The sequence below is a fragment of the Acartia tonsa genome, chromosome 11 (genome assembly GCF_053477335.1).
Source record: "Acartia tonsa isolate MP-2025a chromosome 11, ASM5347733v1, whole genome shotgun sequence".
Lineage (NCBI taxonomy): Eukaryota > Metazoa > Arthropoda > Copepoda > Calanoida > Acartiidae > Acartia > Acartia tonsa.
In genome coordinates this window covers 46268096-46286885 of record NC_137270.1, presented here as the reverse complement: position 1 = coordinate 46286885, position 18790 = coordinate 46268096, and the positions used below count along the sequence as shown (strand labels likewise).

The following is an 18790-nucleotide window of genomic DNA, read 5'->3' as shown; positions in this document are numbered from 1 at the left end:
CTGAAACTTAAGATCTCGGTAACCACTGAACCGATTGAATTCTACTCTTCAGGGTATATACCTATCGGTCCTGTGGTGGTTTTAAGCTATTTTCTTGGGGGGTGGGACACCCCCAACACCCCCAAAAAATGAAAATTTACCCCCACAAAAAAAAATAATTTTCTTGAGAACACATTAGACTATGAGCAGCACCAGTAGTAATTTTCTTGAGAATACATTAGACTATTTTTTTTACGAATTTTGCGAATTCGTTATTTAAACGAGAAAATGTTTTTCTGTTGGTTAGGTGCGAAAATTTGCGATCCGTTCTGCTGGGTAAGTAATAGAAGATGTAATTATACCTCTTGGGGCAAAGCCCCTAGAGGCTAGGGGCGAAGCCGCTAGTAAAACATAAAAGAGTAAAATTTACCAAAACTGGGCACCAGAGATACATATGTAACAGGATAATTTATTTGCCTATTTATCCAGTCTTGTTTCATCATTCAAGACCAATCCAGTCTTTGGAAAGACCAAAAAACGCAAAAATTTATAATGAAAAACAAGGATGACAACATCCATAAGTAGCGAAGCACAAAAAATTGTGGATGGGAATACGTAGAAGTAGATTTAAAGTGTATTTATTAAAATCAAAAATAGATTTATTGGAGAAAATAAACACGAAACCTTGTTTTATTTTGTATGATGTAGACGGTTAAAGTAAATTACATACTACATGCACATAACAATGGGGGAAAAAAATTTGAAACTGTTAATGCAAAAAAGTTTTAAAATTGGACCAAAAATACCAAAGATATGGGGAAATATGTCAAACATATAAAAATAGCCAAAAACCCATTAAAAGGCAGTCTGACTGCCATTGTTGTTTTCTTCAAACGACAGGAAATTAAATTTTTACAACTTTAACTGTAAAAATTTCAAAAATCGGACCATAAACACCAAAGATATGGAGAAAAATGTAAAAAAAGTAGCCAAAAACCTGCAAAAATTATGGACGGACGGACATTGTGAAACATAGAGTAGCTTTGCTACTAAAAAATGCCTATCTCTTATTTCTATTTTTTCTAAAATTAAATTTTTTTAAAGCTCGACTAAGCACTAAGAATGAACCCCACCCCTCCTTAATTTGGAATCCGCGAAATTAAAAAAAAAACATTTTTTTTATTATAAATGTTTATTCTTTAAATAACGAGCTGTTTGATAATTGATAATAATAAAAAAAACAGAAAAAATGACGCAGAGTAATAATAATAATTCAACAAAATTTACATAATTTTTATGTAATAGTCTAGATGATACACAAATCAAAATATAAACATAAAATTGTAACGTAAACATATGGGGGGTCAAGTTTTAATGATTATAATATATCATAAGTCAAAATATTTTGATAATTTTTTATTTATTCTTATTTGATTAGGTTTAGATAAACCTATTTTTAATACAAAATATCAAATTTTTTTATGATATTCTTTTTCATAAAAATTGCATTAATTTCAAAAAAAATCCACAAATTTTTTAATTGTGCATTGGAAAAAATTACATAAAAAGATTTTTTATACTTTTTTCTGTTTATAAATTATAACAAGAAAACCTCATTATAAATTATTTTGCCTGACTAGGTTAATTTTTTTTTAGATAAAATAAAAATAAGAAAATTGTAATATTTGTATGATATTATTTCTACTATATAAATATATTTAAAATGATAAAGATATGCTGAAGTTTTTTACAGATTTATTAAGCCTTAAAAAATAATATGAAATATAGATTCATTATGGCTATGTTGGGGAAAAATTAATAAAATTTATAATATGAAAAAATTGCTAGAAATTCTAAGGCTTAAAATCCGTTTTAAGTAGAAAAGTGTAAAATGAAAGCCAAAAATACCAATTTCAAATAATTTTATTCTGAAAAAAGAATACTTTTAACTCTTAAAAGCCTGACTTTTAAGGAAATCTTTCAAAAATAAAAACATTTTGAATCGGTATATAGAGCTGCTATAAAAGTGGTAAGGGCAGGAATGTGAGTACAGAAAATGGGGGTAAAAATCCCTCCAACTCTTGTATCCACCCCATAATCACGCCCTTGCACACAAACTACTTAAAAAAAACACAGAAGAAGAAAAAACATCACTCCTTTCCTTTTCTATAAAAAGCACAAAAAATGCTTTTTATAGCTAAAATAATATTTCTACAGGAATAACACCTCAGTCATGCGAATGGACATTAAAATTAATATTTTTATTCAATTTAAATTAATACACTTATTCCTATAACTTACTAGTTTTATTTTAAATTTAAAAAAGTCTTAAAACATAAGGCTATTAATAGATACATTAAAAATGGAAGACACAAAAAAATTAAAATAAATGTACACATTCTTATTCTTTTATAAAATTAAGGGATAGAATAAATAAAACTTCAATCACAAAAAGTTTTTTAAACAAGTTTGAAAATTTGATTATTAAATTTGACTCCAAAGCTTTTATTTCAAATATATACTCAAATTATAAATTTTAACATTTGATTTTTGTCTAATTAGTTGTAAGAAAATGGTAATGTAATTTTATACTGTATAAAGTATTATTATACTGAACTATTAAATCCGTTTACTTGCAACTTTCCTAATGATGGGGAGGGCGGAAATACCACTTTTAAAAACAAAAACAAAGGAACTCGGCTAAAATATTTCACCATTAGGACAATGGACAACGAATACGTGGATATATTAACAGGAGAAAATTTGATTGGTCAGAACGTTTATCCAGTAGATGGGAAGGGATGGTATATATGGATGGGAGGTATTGTTATTTTAGCCAGCTGCGAATATCTTTTACAGTTTTTTTTGCGTTTGTTGCTAAAAATGACCCTTCCGCCTAACCTCCATTTTATGTGTATTTTAATCTATTAATACTGCTTTTATTGGGGGGGAAAAGTCTATTTAAACATATGAAAAGTAATAAAATATATTGCAGTATGGCTCGACACCGATTAATATCCACTGGATTAGAACCGGTTCTCAGTCATATTAAAAAATCATGTATAGCATCGTATTACAGACAATTTTTCCACAAATATTAAAATTATAAAATTAATACAAATTTTGTTAGCACGGGCCTCCGGTCCCTCGGGGCTTACAAAATTGATTTTAATCTTATATTTTTTTTTATTTTTATATCCGCGGAAAGCTGCCTATAATACGATGCGATAAAAAACTCGTCTACTTTGAAGCAAATTAAGGATTGTATTTTACTTTATCTAAATAGGAAAATTTATTCTATTTATTAAAAAAAAAGTTTTCAAAAATTGCTTAGCGCAATGCTTTTTTTGTCTTTTGGTTCCATTGAATTTTTATGACAATTTTTCAACATTTTTCTTGACAAAAAAACCTTGTGATCGATTTTTTGTCTAAAAATAGAGAAAAATGTCTTAGAAGTCCTAAATATGATTGTAATCGTGTGCTTAAGAATGGCAATATCTATTTTTATAAAAAAAAAATTCAGGAAATAAGATATTCTACTTTTGAAAATAAAAATTATTACCATTTAAACTTAATTTGTTGTCATACACTAGTCCTAATAGCATGGAGAAATTTAAAAAAAAATTAAATAGGAAAGTCTATAAGGCTATGTACGTTCATTGATTGAAACAATTAACAAAAAAAGAGGAAAATCAAAACATGTAGAAGTTAAAAACCTTTCCACCTAGCGGCTAAAAATCAAACTACTTTGTTACTGAAATGATCCCCAAAAAAGTATAATTGTTTAAATTAGTACATTTTTCAGTCGCTAGGTGGTGCTTGTATTGTACAAAAATCACTGAATCACTATAGTAGAGTGGCGGCTTGCATTAGAACAGAAATGAAAACAAACATTAAAAATTTAAATTTTAAAAACTTTAATTCAAGAATAAATATAAATTTTTTGTCATATTTTCTCATCCCATAAACAAGCCATTGAAATAATTTTTTTTAAATTATCACTATGAAAAAAACTTAATACAGCCACATGTAATAGTTTTTTTATATATTAAATTTACCACTAAAAACATCCAAAAAATGCCAAAATAAAGTTCATGACATATTTTCCAGATTTTGGTGGAATTTTCAGTGGTAGCTTAAGTATCAATGTTGTCGGGGCGGGTGTTGTTTTTGTTTGGCGGGGGGATGATTACGATTCATAGGATGATGATCCGCCCACCTCCCTGGCGGGGGAGGGGGGTGTTGACAGGTTGGAGGAGTTGTTGGAGCCCAAGGAGTGGCGTGGAGAGCTAGACATATTTGTGTCCTAAAAATAGATAATTAATCAGTCATTGATATTGGTTATTTATCGCATCGTATTATAAACAGCTTTCTGCGGAAATAAAAATGTATGATTTTAAGATTAAATCATTTTTTAGCCCCAAGATACTAAAGGCAAGGCCTAAAAAACTGGTTTCAATCTTATAATTGTACATTTTTATATTCGTAGAAAACTGGATATAATACGATGCTAGACATTATTTTTCAGTATGGCTAAGAACCGGTTCTAATTTACCGGATATTAATCGGTCCCAAAGCGATAATGAAAATGGATATATTGCCCATAGATGGTCACGCCAGGTACAATAATCCATCCAACTTAGGACAGTAGGTATTTAAAGAAGATTTTTAGAAATAATAAATGATTCATCCTTAGAAATCCAGCTAATTCGAACCAGAATGAGTACATTCTAACCAATAATGTGTTCGAATTGTTCCTAAACTATGTTTTTTAAAATCCAATTAAGGAATTAGGAATATAGACTTTATAGCTTTATTGTTGAAAAGGTAGTTTAAAAAGCTGCGTCATACTAGAGATCATGGATAGATAAACAAAATTGATAAGGTTGATAATGATATAATCCGCATAAGAAATATAATCATCAAGTGGTTATCTTTTAATATAGACAAGGACAGCTAAAAAAGCAAACGTGGTGACAGATTGACGTACAGACCCTAGTTATACAATCAGCTGCGCTGATAAACACTTACATAAAGATGTTGATGGTTGGTGTTCTGATAGATGTTGATGTAGTTGACATCATGGCTACTGTGGGAGCCTAGTGACCCCTGCCCAGAGGTTGAACCACCCCCTCCTAATAATATATTAAATAAATTAGTTGACATCCTGGGTACTATGGGAGCCTAGTGACCCCTGCCCAGAGGTTGAACCACCCCCTCCTAATAATATATTAAATAAATTAGTTGACATCATGGCTACTTTGGAAGCCTAGTGACCCCTGCCCAGTGGTTGAACCACCCCCTCCCCCTAAATATAAAAAAATTAACATTTATGCACATTCAAAATACAATGTTTCAAAGGAAGTTTAAGGTAGGGTGGGGGCCCGGGGGGAGTGATAAAAAAATACCTCCCCCTACATAAAAGCTAAAAATATAAGCACCATTCTTTTAGCTCTTCTCTAGCCAAAGTTAGGGCAGTTCTAAATCTCTAATAAACCCCTAAAAGGCCTAAATGAAATCGTACAGCTTCTTGAAATAGCAGGGAGGGAGAGGACATTATTATACCTATATCTACAATTTCAAAACACGTTCTTTAATTCGTGTGCTTAAAAATCTTGGATATTTCTAATAAATGTTGATGAGTTGGTAAAATCTAGGTAAAGAAGGCGTCTTCTTTTTTTTGTTGCGTTTTAGTACCTTAAAACCGACTTAATTTTAAAAAAAATTTAATTACTTAAAAAATAAGAGATCTACAAAAAAACGATTGCATATCTAAATTCTATGGAAAATTTTACATCGACTACTTACTAAAAACACCGACTAGCTATAAAAATAAAAGTTAAGACACCTTCTTTTGTTTATAAAAATCAAGGGTGTAAATTAATTTGTCGTCTATTGTCTTCTCCCTTATGATTTCTATGTATTGATATTGGGAAAAAACTTACCCATAATAGAATGACTCATGCCACCCCCCACACTGCCTGACAGCCCCTGGTAGGACGCGTCCAGGTCGGGGGAGCGGGGCAGGGACGTCGAGGAGGAGGGTAGGAGCCCCGAGGGGTTGCTACCGCCGCCGCCGCTGCTGCCCATCGCCAGGCGGTATGAGGGCGGGGGAGTGCTTGTATTGCTGTTACCGCTGGCGGCTCCGCCGTTCCCGCCGTTTAGGTAGTTTCGCATGCCAGACTAAACAAAACAAATAATTTTAGATTAGCGGTTCGTAGAATTTACAAATGACTAAACGTCCAGGGGTGGCTTGGATACTTTATTTATATTCTTTGCATGTCCAATAAACCCCTGTACATTATACAAATATACCTATATTTTTTTTAAACTATGCAACCAGAGTTCATATCCAAATTTTTTTTCCAGTATGGCTTCAAAACCGATTAATATCCGCTGGATTGGAACCGGTTCTTCTTAGCCATACTGAAAATCATGTATAGCATCATGAAACAAAAAAACTTTCCATGAATATTCAAATAAAAATCACATCATTAATACTATCTGTTTTGTTAGCACAGACCTTTTAAAATATCTAGATTTGTTAATGTCTGATTTTATAAAGGTTGTCATCTTTGTTGAAATAAGCATTTTATTACGAAAATAAATATTCAAGTCCTCTATGAATATTATCACAATTGATTATTAAAATCATAAACTTTCTGAAAGAATTTTTAGTTATAAAATGCAGTTATTGTTAGTAAATTCAACAAGTTAATACAAACGAAAGGTATTAATGGTATTTATTAATTATGTCGTATCCAGATGGGAATCATTAGTAAAACCTAAAAAAATTAGTAATCAAAGGGTTGAAAAACACACACACGAATCCACTCTTCAAGCCAACCTAACCTAAATTATTTTTTTTTCGGCCAAAATAAGATTCTTCAATTTTCTTGAGGAGTTTGTCTTTTGTGGTATATTTTTGTTGTTGAATTTGAGCAATATCTTAGAACTCAGAGACACATATTGGTAGAGATTGGGCTGTACAAATCCACTTGGAAGGGCTAAAGATGATAGTTGTAGAAGTGAAGTAACACTTTGTTCCACTAAAGCGTTAAAACAGGTACACACACGAATAAAAGTCGTTATTTGTAAAGAACTACGACACTTTTTTTAGTAACCAAAGACGACATTTGAATTAACAAATACGACTTTGTTGCTACAGCCTTTCTTCATCGTCTGTGGAAAGCACTTCGTTGTGGTCATTAATTTTATCCAGAATGGAGTCAGGATCAATACTCATGCACCTACGGATGAAGGGACTCTGCTGTTTCATGTTGAAGTGGACATTGGTGGGAAATGAAGGACCTGGCGATGAAGGCGGTTGCGGCGCGCTTCCAATTGAGGTTGACTTCTTGTAGGCATTCACCAGTGATGTCTTCTTCTTGCCCATAACTGCTGCAAAGGAGGATGTTGCAGTCTTATCCTCAGATACACTCCGCTTAATCTTTCCTTTTGGCTTTCTGAAGCTAATTTTCCTAGAGAATCTATTGAACTGCGGGGAATATCTTGGCATTGGGGTCGGCGAGGAAGCTGTATTTGTGGGACTAGAACTTGTTGCAACCGCATCCTCAAATTCATCCATAAAGCTGGAACTGCTTGTGTTATCGTTCTGCAGATGATGATGATATTCCATCATACCCTGTGGTGGAACAGCTGCTAACGGGCTGCCAACTCTACTGCTGCTGCTCACAAAACTACCAGTGGATTCTTTGGCCTGGGAGGACAAGGTGCCCACACCACCAATATGACTAATTTCCCTGTCAATTACACTTTGAAGGTCCCAGGAATCAGTTGATTCGTTCAGACTATTTTCCTAGACAGGTTTTACAAGTTCAAACATACGAATAATCTCAATTTCTTTATTTTTTTTTCACAGAATACTATTTAGAGCATCGTGTTATTGACAGCTTTCCGCAAAAATTAAAAAATAAAAACCAGTTTTGTTAGACCCGAGGGGTCGTTTTAATTTGAGAAAAATTCCAGGGAGTAAGGGAGGGGACAATGGATCGAATATTCAATTTTTAGGAGTCTTAGACTTTGGGGACTGGCTTAAAGGAAATGTGCAAGAATTTAGCAGTTTCTGACTGAGTTTGGGGACTTGCGCATAGAATGCCGCTACTCGTTATGTATGTTTTGAATATTGCAGACGGGGAGAAGGGATAAGGGAAGTGGGGGAAAGGGAAATAAACACTCGTTGTGTTAGTTTGGAATGTAGCAGACGGGGAGAAGGGAGAAGGGAGGTGGGGGCAAGGGGCAAGGGAAATAAACAGAATAAAAAGGGGCAGTCATATTCTTGCTAGCAGCTGGCCGGGTCCAATAATCTTTTAATATAAAAATCACACCAAAAAACCTCAATATATTTCATCAAAAACAAGTTGTGATTTCACTTTACATGACGCTATGGAAATCTATTATTCAATTAACAATCCCTTTATAATTTCCTACAAATTTATTGGATTAAACTGGATTTCATGCCCTTTCTTTGATAACTCTTATATTGAATTAATTGCCCTATGTCCCCTCCCTTACTCCCTGGAAAATTCTCTGTAATACGGTGATATATTTCATTTTTCAGTATAGCTGAGAACCGGTTCAAATCCAGCGGATATTAACCTGTTTCAAAGCCATACTTATTTTGGTACCTACCTCAGAATGACTTATACTTCTTTGTGGGGGAGGTGGAAGGCGGGGAGGGTTGAGTTTTCCACCCGAGCCACCCCCTCCTTGTTGAAAGAGGGAGGAGGGGCTGGTGGACTGTTGGAACATGGATTTAACCCGCTGTACAGGCTGGGAGAGGCTGCCTGGCGGGGTTCCTGCACCAGCTGGTACCTGACAATTCAAAATTATTAGTATAGTTCAAGTATTAAGTTACTTTATAGCCTCAGCTTACAATCAGGGATCTAAAAGGATAAGACAATGGAAGAATAAGGGGGGGGGGGGAAGTTTGTACACTTATAGGAAATGAAATTCAGTACCAAAGTTTGGGAGGGTCGTATGGGCTTGTTTTTAAAGTTATCAACCTAATTCTTTTTGTAGGCTCTCTTACATGACTTGATATACACGTATTTCTTTGAAAATTGAATTTCGGTACTTTCCTTCTAGGGGCTTGTGGAGCAAAAGACCCCCCAAAACACTAAAAATATGAATTCTGACCTTATTTTTAAAGATATCGACCTGATTTTTTCATTATAATACTTTTTTAACATACCCGAATCAACGAACCATTACAGATTTCATTTTGGGACTTTCCTTCTAGGGGCTTGTGGAGCAAGAGACCCCCAAAACACAAAAATATGAGTACTGGGCTTATTTTTGAAGATATCGACCTGATTTTTTTTATGATACTTTTTTAACTTAACCGAATTAACGAACCATTACAGATTTCATTTTGGGACTTTCCTCTTAGGGGCTTTTGGAGCAAGAGACCCCCAAAACACAAAAATATGAGTACTGGGCTTATTTTTGAAGATATCAACATGCTTTTTTTTTATATAAAAATAATATTTTAACATAACCGAATCTACGAACCATTACAGATTTCATTTTAAGACTTTCTTTCTAGGGGCTTGTGGAGCAAGGGACCCCCAAAAATCATAAAATTTGAGTTGTGGGCTTCTTTTTTAAGATATCAACCTGATTTTTTATATAAAATACTATTTTAACATAACCGAATCTACGAACCATTACAGATTTCATTTTGGGACTTTCCTTCTACGGGCTTGTGGAGCAAAAGACCCCAAAAACACTAAAAATATGAGTTCTGAGCTTATTTTTTAACATATCAACCTGATTTTTAAAAAATAATACTGTTTTAACATAACCAAATTAAGAAAACATTACAGATTTCATTTTGGGACTTTCCCTCTAGGGGCTAGTGGAGCAAAGATTCCAAAACCACTAAAAATATGAGTTCTGAGCTTATTTTTAAAGATATCAACCTGATCTTTTTAAAATAATACTTTTTTAACATAACCGAACTAAGAAACCATTAAGGATTTCATTTTGGGACTTTCCTTCTAGGGGCTTGTGGAGCAAAAGACCCCCAAAACACTAAAAATATGAGTTCTGAGCTTATTTTAAAAGATAACCTGAGAACTCAATTTATTTTGTTTTGGAGGTGTTTTACCCTACTTTCCCCTAAAAGGAAAGTGCCAAAATAAAATTATTAGTGGCTACCTAGTTCAAACATGTGAAAAAAGTTTTCATGAAAAAAATCAGCTCAATATCTCTAAAAATATTTTTTGGGGGTCTTTTGCCCCACTAGCTTCTAGAAGGAAAGTCCCAAAATGAAATCTGTAATGGTTTCTTAGTTCGGTTATGTTAAAAAAAGTTTTCCTAAAAAAATCAGGTTGATATATTTAAAAATAAGGTCAGAACTCATATTTTTAGTGTTTTTGGGGTGTTTTGCTCCACAAGCCCCTAGAAGGAAAGTCCCAAAATGAAATCTATAATGGTTCGTAGATTCGGTTATGTTAAAATAGTATTTTTATATAAAAAATCAGGTTGATATCTTAAAAAATAAGCTCAGAACTCATATTTTTAGTGTTTTGGGGGTCTTTTGCTCCACAAGCCCGTAGAAGGAAAGTCCCAAAATGAAATCTGTAATGGTTCGTAGATTCGGTTATGTTAAAATAGTATTTTTTTATTATATAAAAAAAATAAGGTTGATATCTTAAATGAGAAGCCCACAACTCATATTTTCATGATTTTTGGGGGTCTCTTGCTCCACAAGTCCCTAGAAGGAAAGTCCCAAAATGAAATCTGTAATGGTTCGTAGATTCGGTTATGTTTAAATATTATTTTTATATAAAAAAAAGCAGGTTGATATCTTCAAAAATAAGCCCAGTACTCATATTTTTGTGTTTTGGGGGTCTCTTGCTCCAAAAGCCCCTAAGAGGAAAGTCCCAAAATGAAATCTGTAATGGTTCGTTAATTCGGTTAAGTTAAAAAAGTATTATAAAAAAAATCAGGTTGATATCTTCAAAAATAAGCCCAGTACTCATATTTTTGTGTTTTGGGGGTCTCTTGCTCCACAAGCCCCTAGAAGGAAAGTCCCAAAATGAAATCTGTAATGGTTCGTTGATTCGGGTATGTTAAAAAAGTATTATAAAGAAAAAATAAGGTCGATATCTTTAAAAATAAGGTCAGAACTCATATTTTTAGTGTTTTGGGGGGTCTTTTGCTCCACAAGCCGCTAGAAGGAAAGTACCGAAATTCAATTTTCAAAGAAATACGTGTATATCAAGTCATATAAGAGAGCCTACAAAAAGAATTAGGTTGATAACTTTAAAAACAAGCCCATACGACCCTCCCAAACATTGGTACTGAATTTCATTTCCTATAAGTGTACAAACTCCCCCCCCCCCCCCCCCCTTGATGTACATTGTACATCCAAAATGTAAGAATAAAATTTTTATATTAAAAGTTATTGGTTAAAATGTTTGGACACTAAACTAAATGAACAAACTAATAAAAAATCAATAAAAATCCCAAAAAGCTATCATGCAAACGAATAAGAAAACGTAATTTTAAACTTTGGGAACTATTATGTATTATTACCAGCCCATTGTCTCCTCCCTCCTTCCCGGTGCATACCTGATCAGCAGTCTCTAGCGTGGTGGGTAGGTCCATGAGCCTCTGTATCTGAATACCATCACCGGGTCCCATGTGGGAGATATGGTTGAAATTTGAGGGCGCACTGATCATCTTGCTGCGACGGTCAGTGTTCCTGAAATTTAAACAAAAATTGTTACATTTTTTACAACGTATTATGCAGCACACCTGATCTGGGTTTGTTTTTTAAGTAAAAAATGTCATCTGCGATTAAATCAATCAACTAAAAACCTCATTCAACTATGTTATTGTGATTTTAATTGATTGATTTAAACACAGACGACATTTTCGTCTAGCTCTTTCAGAAACCAAATTATGGAGGAAACTAATTGCGGCATTCAAGACAGGTTGTGCGCATGTGTACAGTACAATTTGATTGAACAGCAAGAGTATGAGACTGTAGAAAATACAGCCCTTTGAAAAATTATTTATTGAATTAACTTTTAAATTTTAAAACTGTACAAAAAAGTTAAAAAATTCAGTATGGGTCATAATTATTATCATTACCTGTTAAAAAACAACTTAAAAGAGAAAAATATAATATTAAAGTGAGAGGGATAAAGTTTTAAAATTACATATTAGTGCTTAATAATAAATATTTTCTTAAAACTAGCATTTTGTGCTCAAATATTAGGGGTAAAAATTTTAAATTGTCCTTTCATGTTCTATATGGAAAAAAATTTAAAAAAGACTTTAAAATACAGTGCAATTTACATAAATGCGTATAATCTTTTATCTTTTAGTGCTTTTGGGTTGGTTTAATAAGTCTTAAATTTGCTATAATATAATTATTTGTTGTTTCAAAAACTGTATCTAAATAGGGGTCGTTACTTAACTAAAAGACAAAATATTATCTTTTAGTTAAATAAAAAATGTAAAAAAGGGTTCTAAAACTAATTTTGATAATAACATGTACATACTTTTCTTGATGTTATTTCCTAGAATATAAAAATAACTATTATTATTTGATTTCACAATTACATTACAATATAAACTAAACAAAAATACATTCTATGTACATTTCAAAAAAATAATAATAATCAAGCAACCTACATGCTAAATAATTTTTGTTCTAAGCATAATTGACCTAAATAACAATTCTTTTCTCCTTTTAACTCCCAAATTAAACTTAAACTTTATGATGATTTTAAAAAGAGTTAAGATATAAAATAATAATTCAATAAAATAAATATGTTAGAAAGTGGGACCAAAACATAACTCAAAACAAAGGTGAAACAAAACTTTTTTTTATGAACATGTTAGAGGAATACATCATAGACATTAATAAAAGACCATTACAAAGGAGTGAGTTTTTTTTAGAATGGCTTCAAATCCAATTTATTTCTGCTGGGTTTAGACTAATTGTGAGCCATAATAAAAGCCATGTATTGTATTTTAGACATTTTTTAATAAAAAATGATTATTTTTTTTCTTCTATCTGCAGGTGTCATTGCAATAAATATGGCAATTATTTTTTTGCGGGGAGATAGGTATAATATCGATTTTAAGGGTAGGTAGGTAATTGATTTGTGGAGTAGGTTGGTATATTTATAATTGTTTTGAAAAAAAGGTAGGTATTTTATTATTTTGGAGGGAAGGCAGGTATGTTATTATTTTGGAAGGTAAGTAGGTAGGTATTTAATTTTTTTTGGAAGGTAGGTATGTTGTTATTTTTAAGATAAGGTGTATAGGTAGGTAAATATTTCTGTTAAAGGGATGAACTAAAACTAAAACACAAAACATTTAAATTATTGGTTAATGATAGGGGGAGAGGGCACCAATCAAATTCTTAAATTTAATTAAATTTTGTTGTTGGAGGTTGAAAAGTGAATATGGGTGCCCCCCTGAGCCCCTAAAATTAGGATTTTGTGGGGGAAGGATTAAGGGTGGTTGTGTGTATGTGTTGCTTTACCGTGACATAGTGGCAAGATTAATGTTGGACATGACCGGGCTTTCCATTAACATCTTCAAAGGGCCACTGAATTCAAATAATACATTTCATTCTTACTTGGCAACAAAGGGTTACATTGCTTTAAATCTGTAAACCAACTTACACTTTTCTTTTTAGTTGTTTTAATATTACCTAGGTACCTATTTTAAGCAATATATTTTTCTTTCAATTCTCTCTTTAGTTTATGATTTATCATACAGTAATCTTAACATAAGCTTATTTTAAAACAACTTATTGCATAAGCTAAGCTTAGAATTCCTTACACAAATCATATTTTGCATAGGTTTTTACAATAATAAAAGCACTAAAAATGCTTTAAAAATAAAATAAAAAAAGCATCTACAGCTTAAATGAAACAAATACTAGTTTTTGGTATTTAAAAATCTTTTTTAAAACAAAATAGAATTTAGACCTTTCTTGTAAGGTTTAATTAAATATTTCAGTATATATAATAAATATTATAAAATAAAAAATAAAAAAGTAAGCCATAATTTGTTCCAATTAAGTAAAATCTGATTTTCAAAATGTTATAAAAATACTTTATTTTGATCTACTTATAACTTTGCTCCTATAAACCCCCCCTAATTATAGAAAGTCATTTTTTGTATAAAGTAAAATATTGCACTTGCCATTTATCATGGTAGTGTTAATCTATACTTGATACTTTGATAAAGACAGAGTTCCTCGCTCTTTGAAAAGAAAATCGATTTAAACCAATTCTATGTGTCAAAAGATGTAACATTTAACAATAAAAAAACTTACGATTTGATTTGTTTTGATGCGTCTCTGATGGAGAATCTTCTTCTTGTTCTCTGTACTGCGCCCCGCCCATCTCTGCCCATCAGAAGTCCGCCCTTCACCACACAAAGGCTGTCCTCTGAGAAATAAATGGTCAAATTAGACAGATTTTTTGTTACAGAGAGAGATATGTTTATAAAATGTTTTACTCCCATCAAGAACCTTTCAATTGAGCTGACATGGACAATTGTGTTCATAAAAAGCGCAACAATGTCTACATTTATATACCTATTTTGTCTGTATGTTTGTCTGTCTGTCGATTTATCTGACTGTTTGTCTGTCTGTTTGTTTATCCATCTGTTTGCTGTCTTTTTGTCTGTTTGTCTTTCGGTTTACCTGTATGTTTGTCTGTACGTTTGTTTAATTGTCTATCTTTTCGTCTGTCTGTCTGTTTGTCATATACAGACAATACATCCACGTATTTTATATCCATAGTAGCAAAGCTGTCTAATATAAAAACTTACCTTTATGAATATTGCTAAGATAGGTGAGATGTGGCAGTTCTTGCAGCAGGGATAGATTCAACAGTCCATTCTTGTTCAGCGGCCGCGTTTTTCTAATGGGGATTAAGAGCAATTACTTTGTGATTTTTATTTTAATATTCGAAGAAAATTGTCTTTAATACGATGCTGTGTATGTTTTTTTTTCATTATAGCTTAGAACCGGTTCTATTCCATCGGATTTTAATCTGTTTCGAAGCCATACTTGAAAAGCTTTTCTTGATCACTCCCCATCCCCCCTTAATATTAATTAAAAAGAAAAAACGGCGTTATCCTCATAGACATTTAAAAAAAAAACTCTAGCCGAGCGCCATAGGGGATACCAAAATTTTCAAGATTGTAAAAAATCCTTAGAGGATAATACCTTCATAGAATTTTGATTTTTAGTTAAAAAATTCAGAGTGTCCAAACGGTCAAACACTAATTGTAATCTGAAGAAGGGGTAATTTATTGTATCATCTTTGTAGATGTTGATCAATTTAACGGCCATTGTCTCATCCCTATAGATACCCCTATCCCCGCAGGATTAAAAATCAACGAATTGCTCTAAATTCCTGATATTAATGGTCTGACACCAGTCCCCAGCCGTAGCATCGAACACGTCAATGTGAGTGTCGCTGTACACGAGCAGGAAGCCGTCCGGTGTCGTGGCTATGCTGGTCGGCTGGGCAGGGTACATGATCTCCTGGTCACGCGACTTCCGCCCCTGAAAAGCATAATAATGTCAATACAATAGAATCATGGGCTGAATATCTTTCTCGAGGAAAATTTTATTTTATGGGAGGTAAGGATAACAGCCTAAAACCACCCCAAGACATTTATAAAGCTTCCTTGAAAAGTACAATTAACCAGCAAATCTCAAGATCTTAAACTTCAGACAAAAAATCCTTACTTCTTTGTATTAAAGGATATGATTCTATACTTTGTCCGTTGGTCTGTCAGTCAGACTACAAAACACAATATTTGTTTATGTCAATGATAAGCTCTCTCTCTTTCTTTATGACCATTGAATATCTGCTCTTTAGCTAACTTCATGATTTTTTATGTCCTGCTACTTATGGATGTTATTTACCCTTGTTTTATAATCACCGTTTGAATTGGATGATTCAAGTCAATAATATCAAACACTCTTTTAAAGTCTAAAAAACATAAAATAAACCTTATCCTACTTGAAAGTCAATATCAAGTTTTTTGTTTGTTTTGAAATTAGACATTTTAAATTTAAGACAAAACCCAAACTGACCTTTAGATCAACATATACACCAAGTGAGTTGAAGACGAGCAGGAACTCGCCGCGCGGCAGCTCAATAGCTCCCAGGGCGTCCACAGGGTTGTAGGCGAGGAAGCCGAGCATCTGGTTGTCTGGGTGCACCAGGGACAGCGGGTGCTGGTCACCCATCAGGCTGTAGATAGTGAAGCCAGATTGATAACCTAGATAGATAGATACATGAATAAATAAGTAGGGTAAAAGGATGGTTTGGCGGTTTCCCCAATGATCTACAGGGATAAGAAAATGGTCGAAAATTGATATACATCCCTAATGATGATACAAAAATTATCCCTTCTTTAGATTACAATTGGTGGTTAAAAATGTTTGAACACTCAAATAATTGAACTAACCAATCTGAATTCAATAAAGTCCCCAAAGTTAAGCCAAAAATTAATAAGAAAACGTTATTATAAATCTTCGGGAACTAGTGTAATAAACAGCCCATTGCCCCCTCCCTTCCTGGGTTTCCCCCAGAGCGCCTAGTCAAGCACTTAGAACTCCCCCCCCCCCTCTGTCATAATTTTGAAAAAAACAAGCAAAACTACATTTCCGCCATTTTAAATGAAATTCAAATAATGGCGGGAAAACTTACCAACACAAAGACGACCATCACTGAACACATCAAGACACTGGGCCTGCGCGGGAAGCAGAACTTCACGCAACCTCGAGTGCCTCGTTTTCAGCCGAGTAATCTCGTAGATGATGACTTGACGCTTAACAGCCACGCACAAACAGTGGCTAGTCGTGCCCGCGGCTGAGGTTCGCATTTGTCCAGTAGCAAACACTAAAATTATAAAAAAAAATTTCCAATAAACATGGAACTGATAAAGGGATAATTTTAAAAATCCTATTATATAAGTATTTTAGGATTTATGTCTGTAGCTTAAGAGTTTAATATCTACTGAACTAATTAAGTTCTCAATTGAATCGATTATAGAGCCCCTTGATTCTAGGGGCGCAGCCACTAGTACTATTATATGCAGCTTAACAACATAAAATAACAGAAAATTATCAATATTTACATTCTTTATCTCATTGGAGAATTGGAAAAAAGAATGATTTAAGTTAAAATATTTCATATATTAAGGATATTATTGAATAGGTAGGTAATGGTTAGGTAAAAATTAAAATAAAAATAATACCTATCAATTTCATTAAATAAATACCTAATGATGTTTTTTTTATAAAAATTATTAAAATAAGTGCAAAAGCTTACCAATACATCCCTTGGTGTCCTGCACCTTGATCCACTCCGTATCCGTGTGCTCCAGGGCGCGGATGGGTATGAGGCGCATCTGCCTCTGTCTGCCCGCCAGTGCGATGATCAGCTGTTCCTCCTGGATGTATTCAATCTGGTGCAGCTTCTTGCCCTCTCCAACACGAGCTATTTCTAAAAAAAAATATTGTTTAGGGAATCTTCACAAAAAATTGGAAATTAAACAGCATCTGTAGTCTATCTTTAATAACAGTAGAGTAAATCACTTTCCCACCTTCTCTTTAAATTCTTATATAAGAGTAGCAGTATGCGTGTCACAATGTAGCTTTAGATCTTTCTAACCACTGAACCGATATGGTTTTCTTTTACAGTTAGGCTTCTAAAGACGAATGACATATTTTATGTTTTTAAAAAGCTAAGCTACCCAGGGATCTAAAGGGATATTATTATAAAAAAGACCAATAAATTCATGAACCTCCCCAATGATGATACACTAAATTACCCCTTCTGTAGATAACAATTATTGGTTAAAACGTTTGGACAATCTTAACTTAACTTAGTAAACCAACCAATCAAAATATAATAAAAAAAACTCAAAGGTGGTGAACTAACGAATAAGAAAAGTTGAATGTAAAACTTTGGGGACTGGTGTAATAAACAGCCAAATGTCCCAGAAAGAGAGAGATATTACACTGGTCCCCAAAGTGTTATAATAATGTTTTCTTATTTGGTAGCTTAACAACTTTGGGGACTTTGGTGAATTTTGGTTGTTTGGTTAAGTAATATGTGTGTCTAAACGTTTCAACCACTAGGTATTTTTTTTTATCTACAGAAGGGAAAATATTGTGTATCATACAGGGGATATACATCAATTTATCGGCCATTGTCTTATCCCTTTAGACCCCTCCCTTGCAGAACTTACCGTCTCTGTCCAAGTCTACAGCATACATGCCCTCCTCTGTGCCAACGACAAGCCTGTCCCTGTCGATGGGACACGCGGCCATGGCGTTCTTGATCACAGTCACCTGGTTGTCCATCACCTCCTTGCACTTGTACACAGTTCTAGCAATAGAAACAGAGATAATTGTTCAGACAAAATGTATTGTTTTTATCATATTTTCTGAAATATTCATTTGGGATTGATTTTTAGGTTTGAAAATAGATGGGAATTTTATTTTGAAAGTGATATAAAATTGTCTTTTTCGGCGAGAAAAAAAAGGCCTAGGGCTTATTACCTAGCAGTCAATACAACAATAATAATAATCAAATATAGTTGTTAACCGCATCGTATTATAGACAGCTTTCCGTGGATATTTTGTGAAGAATATGAAAACCAGTTTTGTTAGCCTCGAGGGGCCGAAGGATAAACTTAAAATTAATCTTATGATTTTTATTTTAATATTCGAAAAAGGTGTTTGTAATACGATGATATACATGATTTATCAGCATGGCTGAGA

The 18790-nt window shown here is 33.2% G+C and overlaps 1 protein-coding gene across 9 annotated transcripts in view; it reads right to left on the bottom strand.

Annotated features, from left to right (window-relative positions):
* Positions 1 to 1152: 1152 nt before the first annotated feature.
* The window catches only part of gek (serine/threonine-protein kinase gek), a 161247-nt gene continuing 143609 nt past the window's right edge, over positions 1153 to 18790 (bottom strand). For 5 of the 9 annotated variants that reach the window (XR_013884271.1, XR_013884272.1, XR_013884273.1 and 2 more), the window contains 14 exons: positions 18256 to 18395; positions 17334 to 17507; positions 16710 to 16901; positions 16091 to 16278; positions 15404 to 15553; positions 14812 to 14905; positions 14312 to 14426; positions 13511 to 13576; positions 11581 to 11713; positions 8632 to 8814; positions 6832 to 7798; positions 5925 to 6162; positions 5011 to 5114; positions 1153 to 4285 (listed from right to left, as the gene is read on the bottom strand). Coding sequence is in view for 3 of the 9 variants with exons in the window: in XM_080177721.1 (XP_080033847.1) it covers positions 4169 to 4285; positions 5011 to 5114; positions 5925 to 6162; positions 8632 to 8814; positions 11581 to 11713; positions 13511 to 13576; positions 14312 to 14426; positions 14812 to 14905; positions 15404 to 15553; positions 16091 to 16278; positions 16710 to 16901; positions 17334 to 17507; positions 18256 to 18395 (1894 nt within the window). In the remaining 6 variants the exon portion in view is untranslated. Of the gene's footprint in view, positions 4286 to 5010; positions 5115 to 5924; positions 6163 to 6831; positions 7799 to 8631; positions 8815 to 11580; positions 11714 to 12517; positions 12537 to 13510; positions 13577 to 14311; positions 14427 to 14811; positions 14906 to 15403; positions 15554 to 16090; positions 16279 to 16709; positions 16902 to 17333; positions 17508 to 18255; positions 18396 to 18790 lie in introns of those variants that run through there. The other 4 variants (XR_013884275.1, XM_080177721.1, XM_080177723.1 and 1 more) reach the window with 4 other exon arrangements.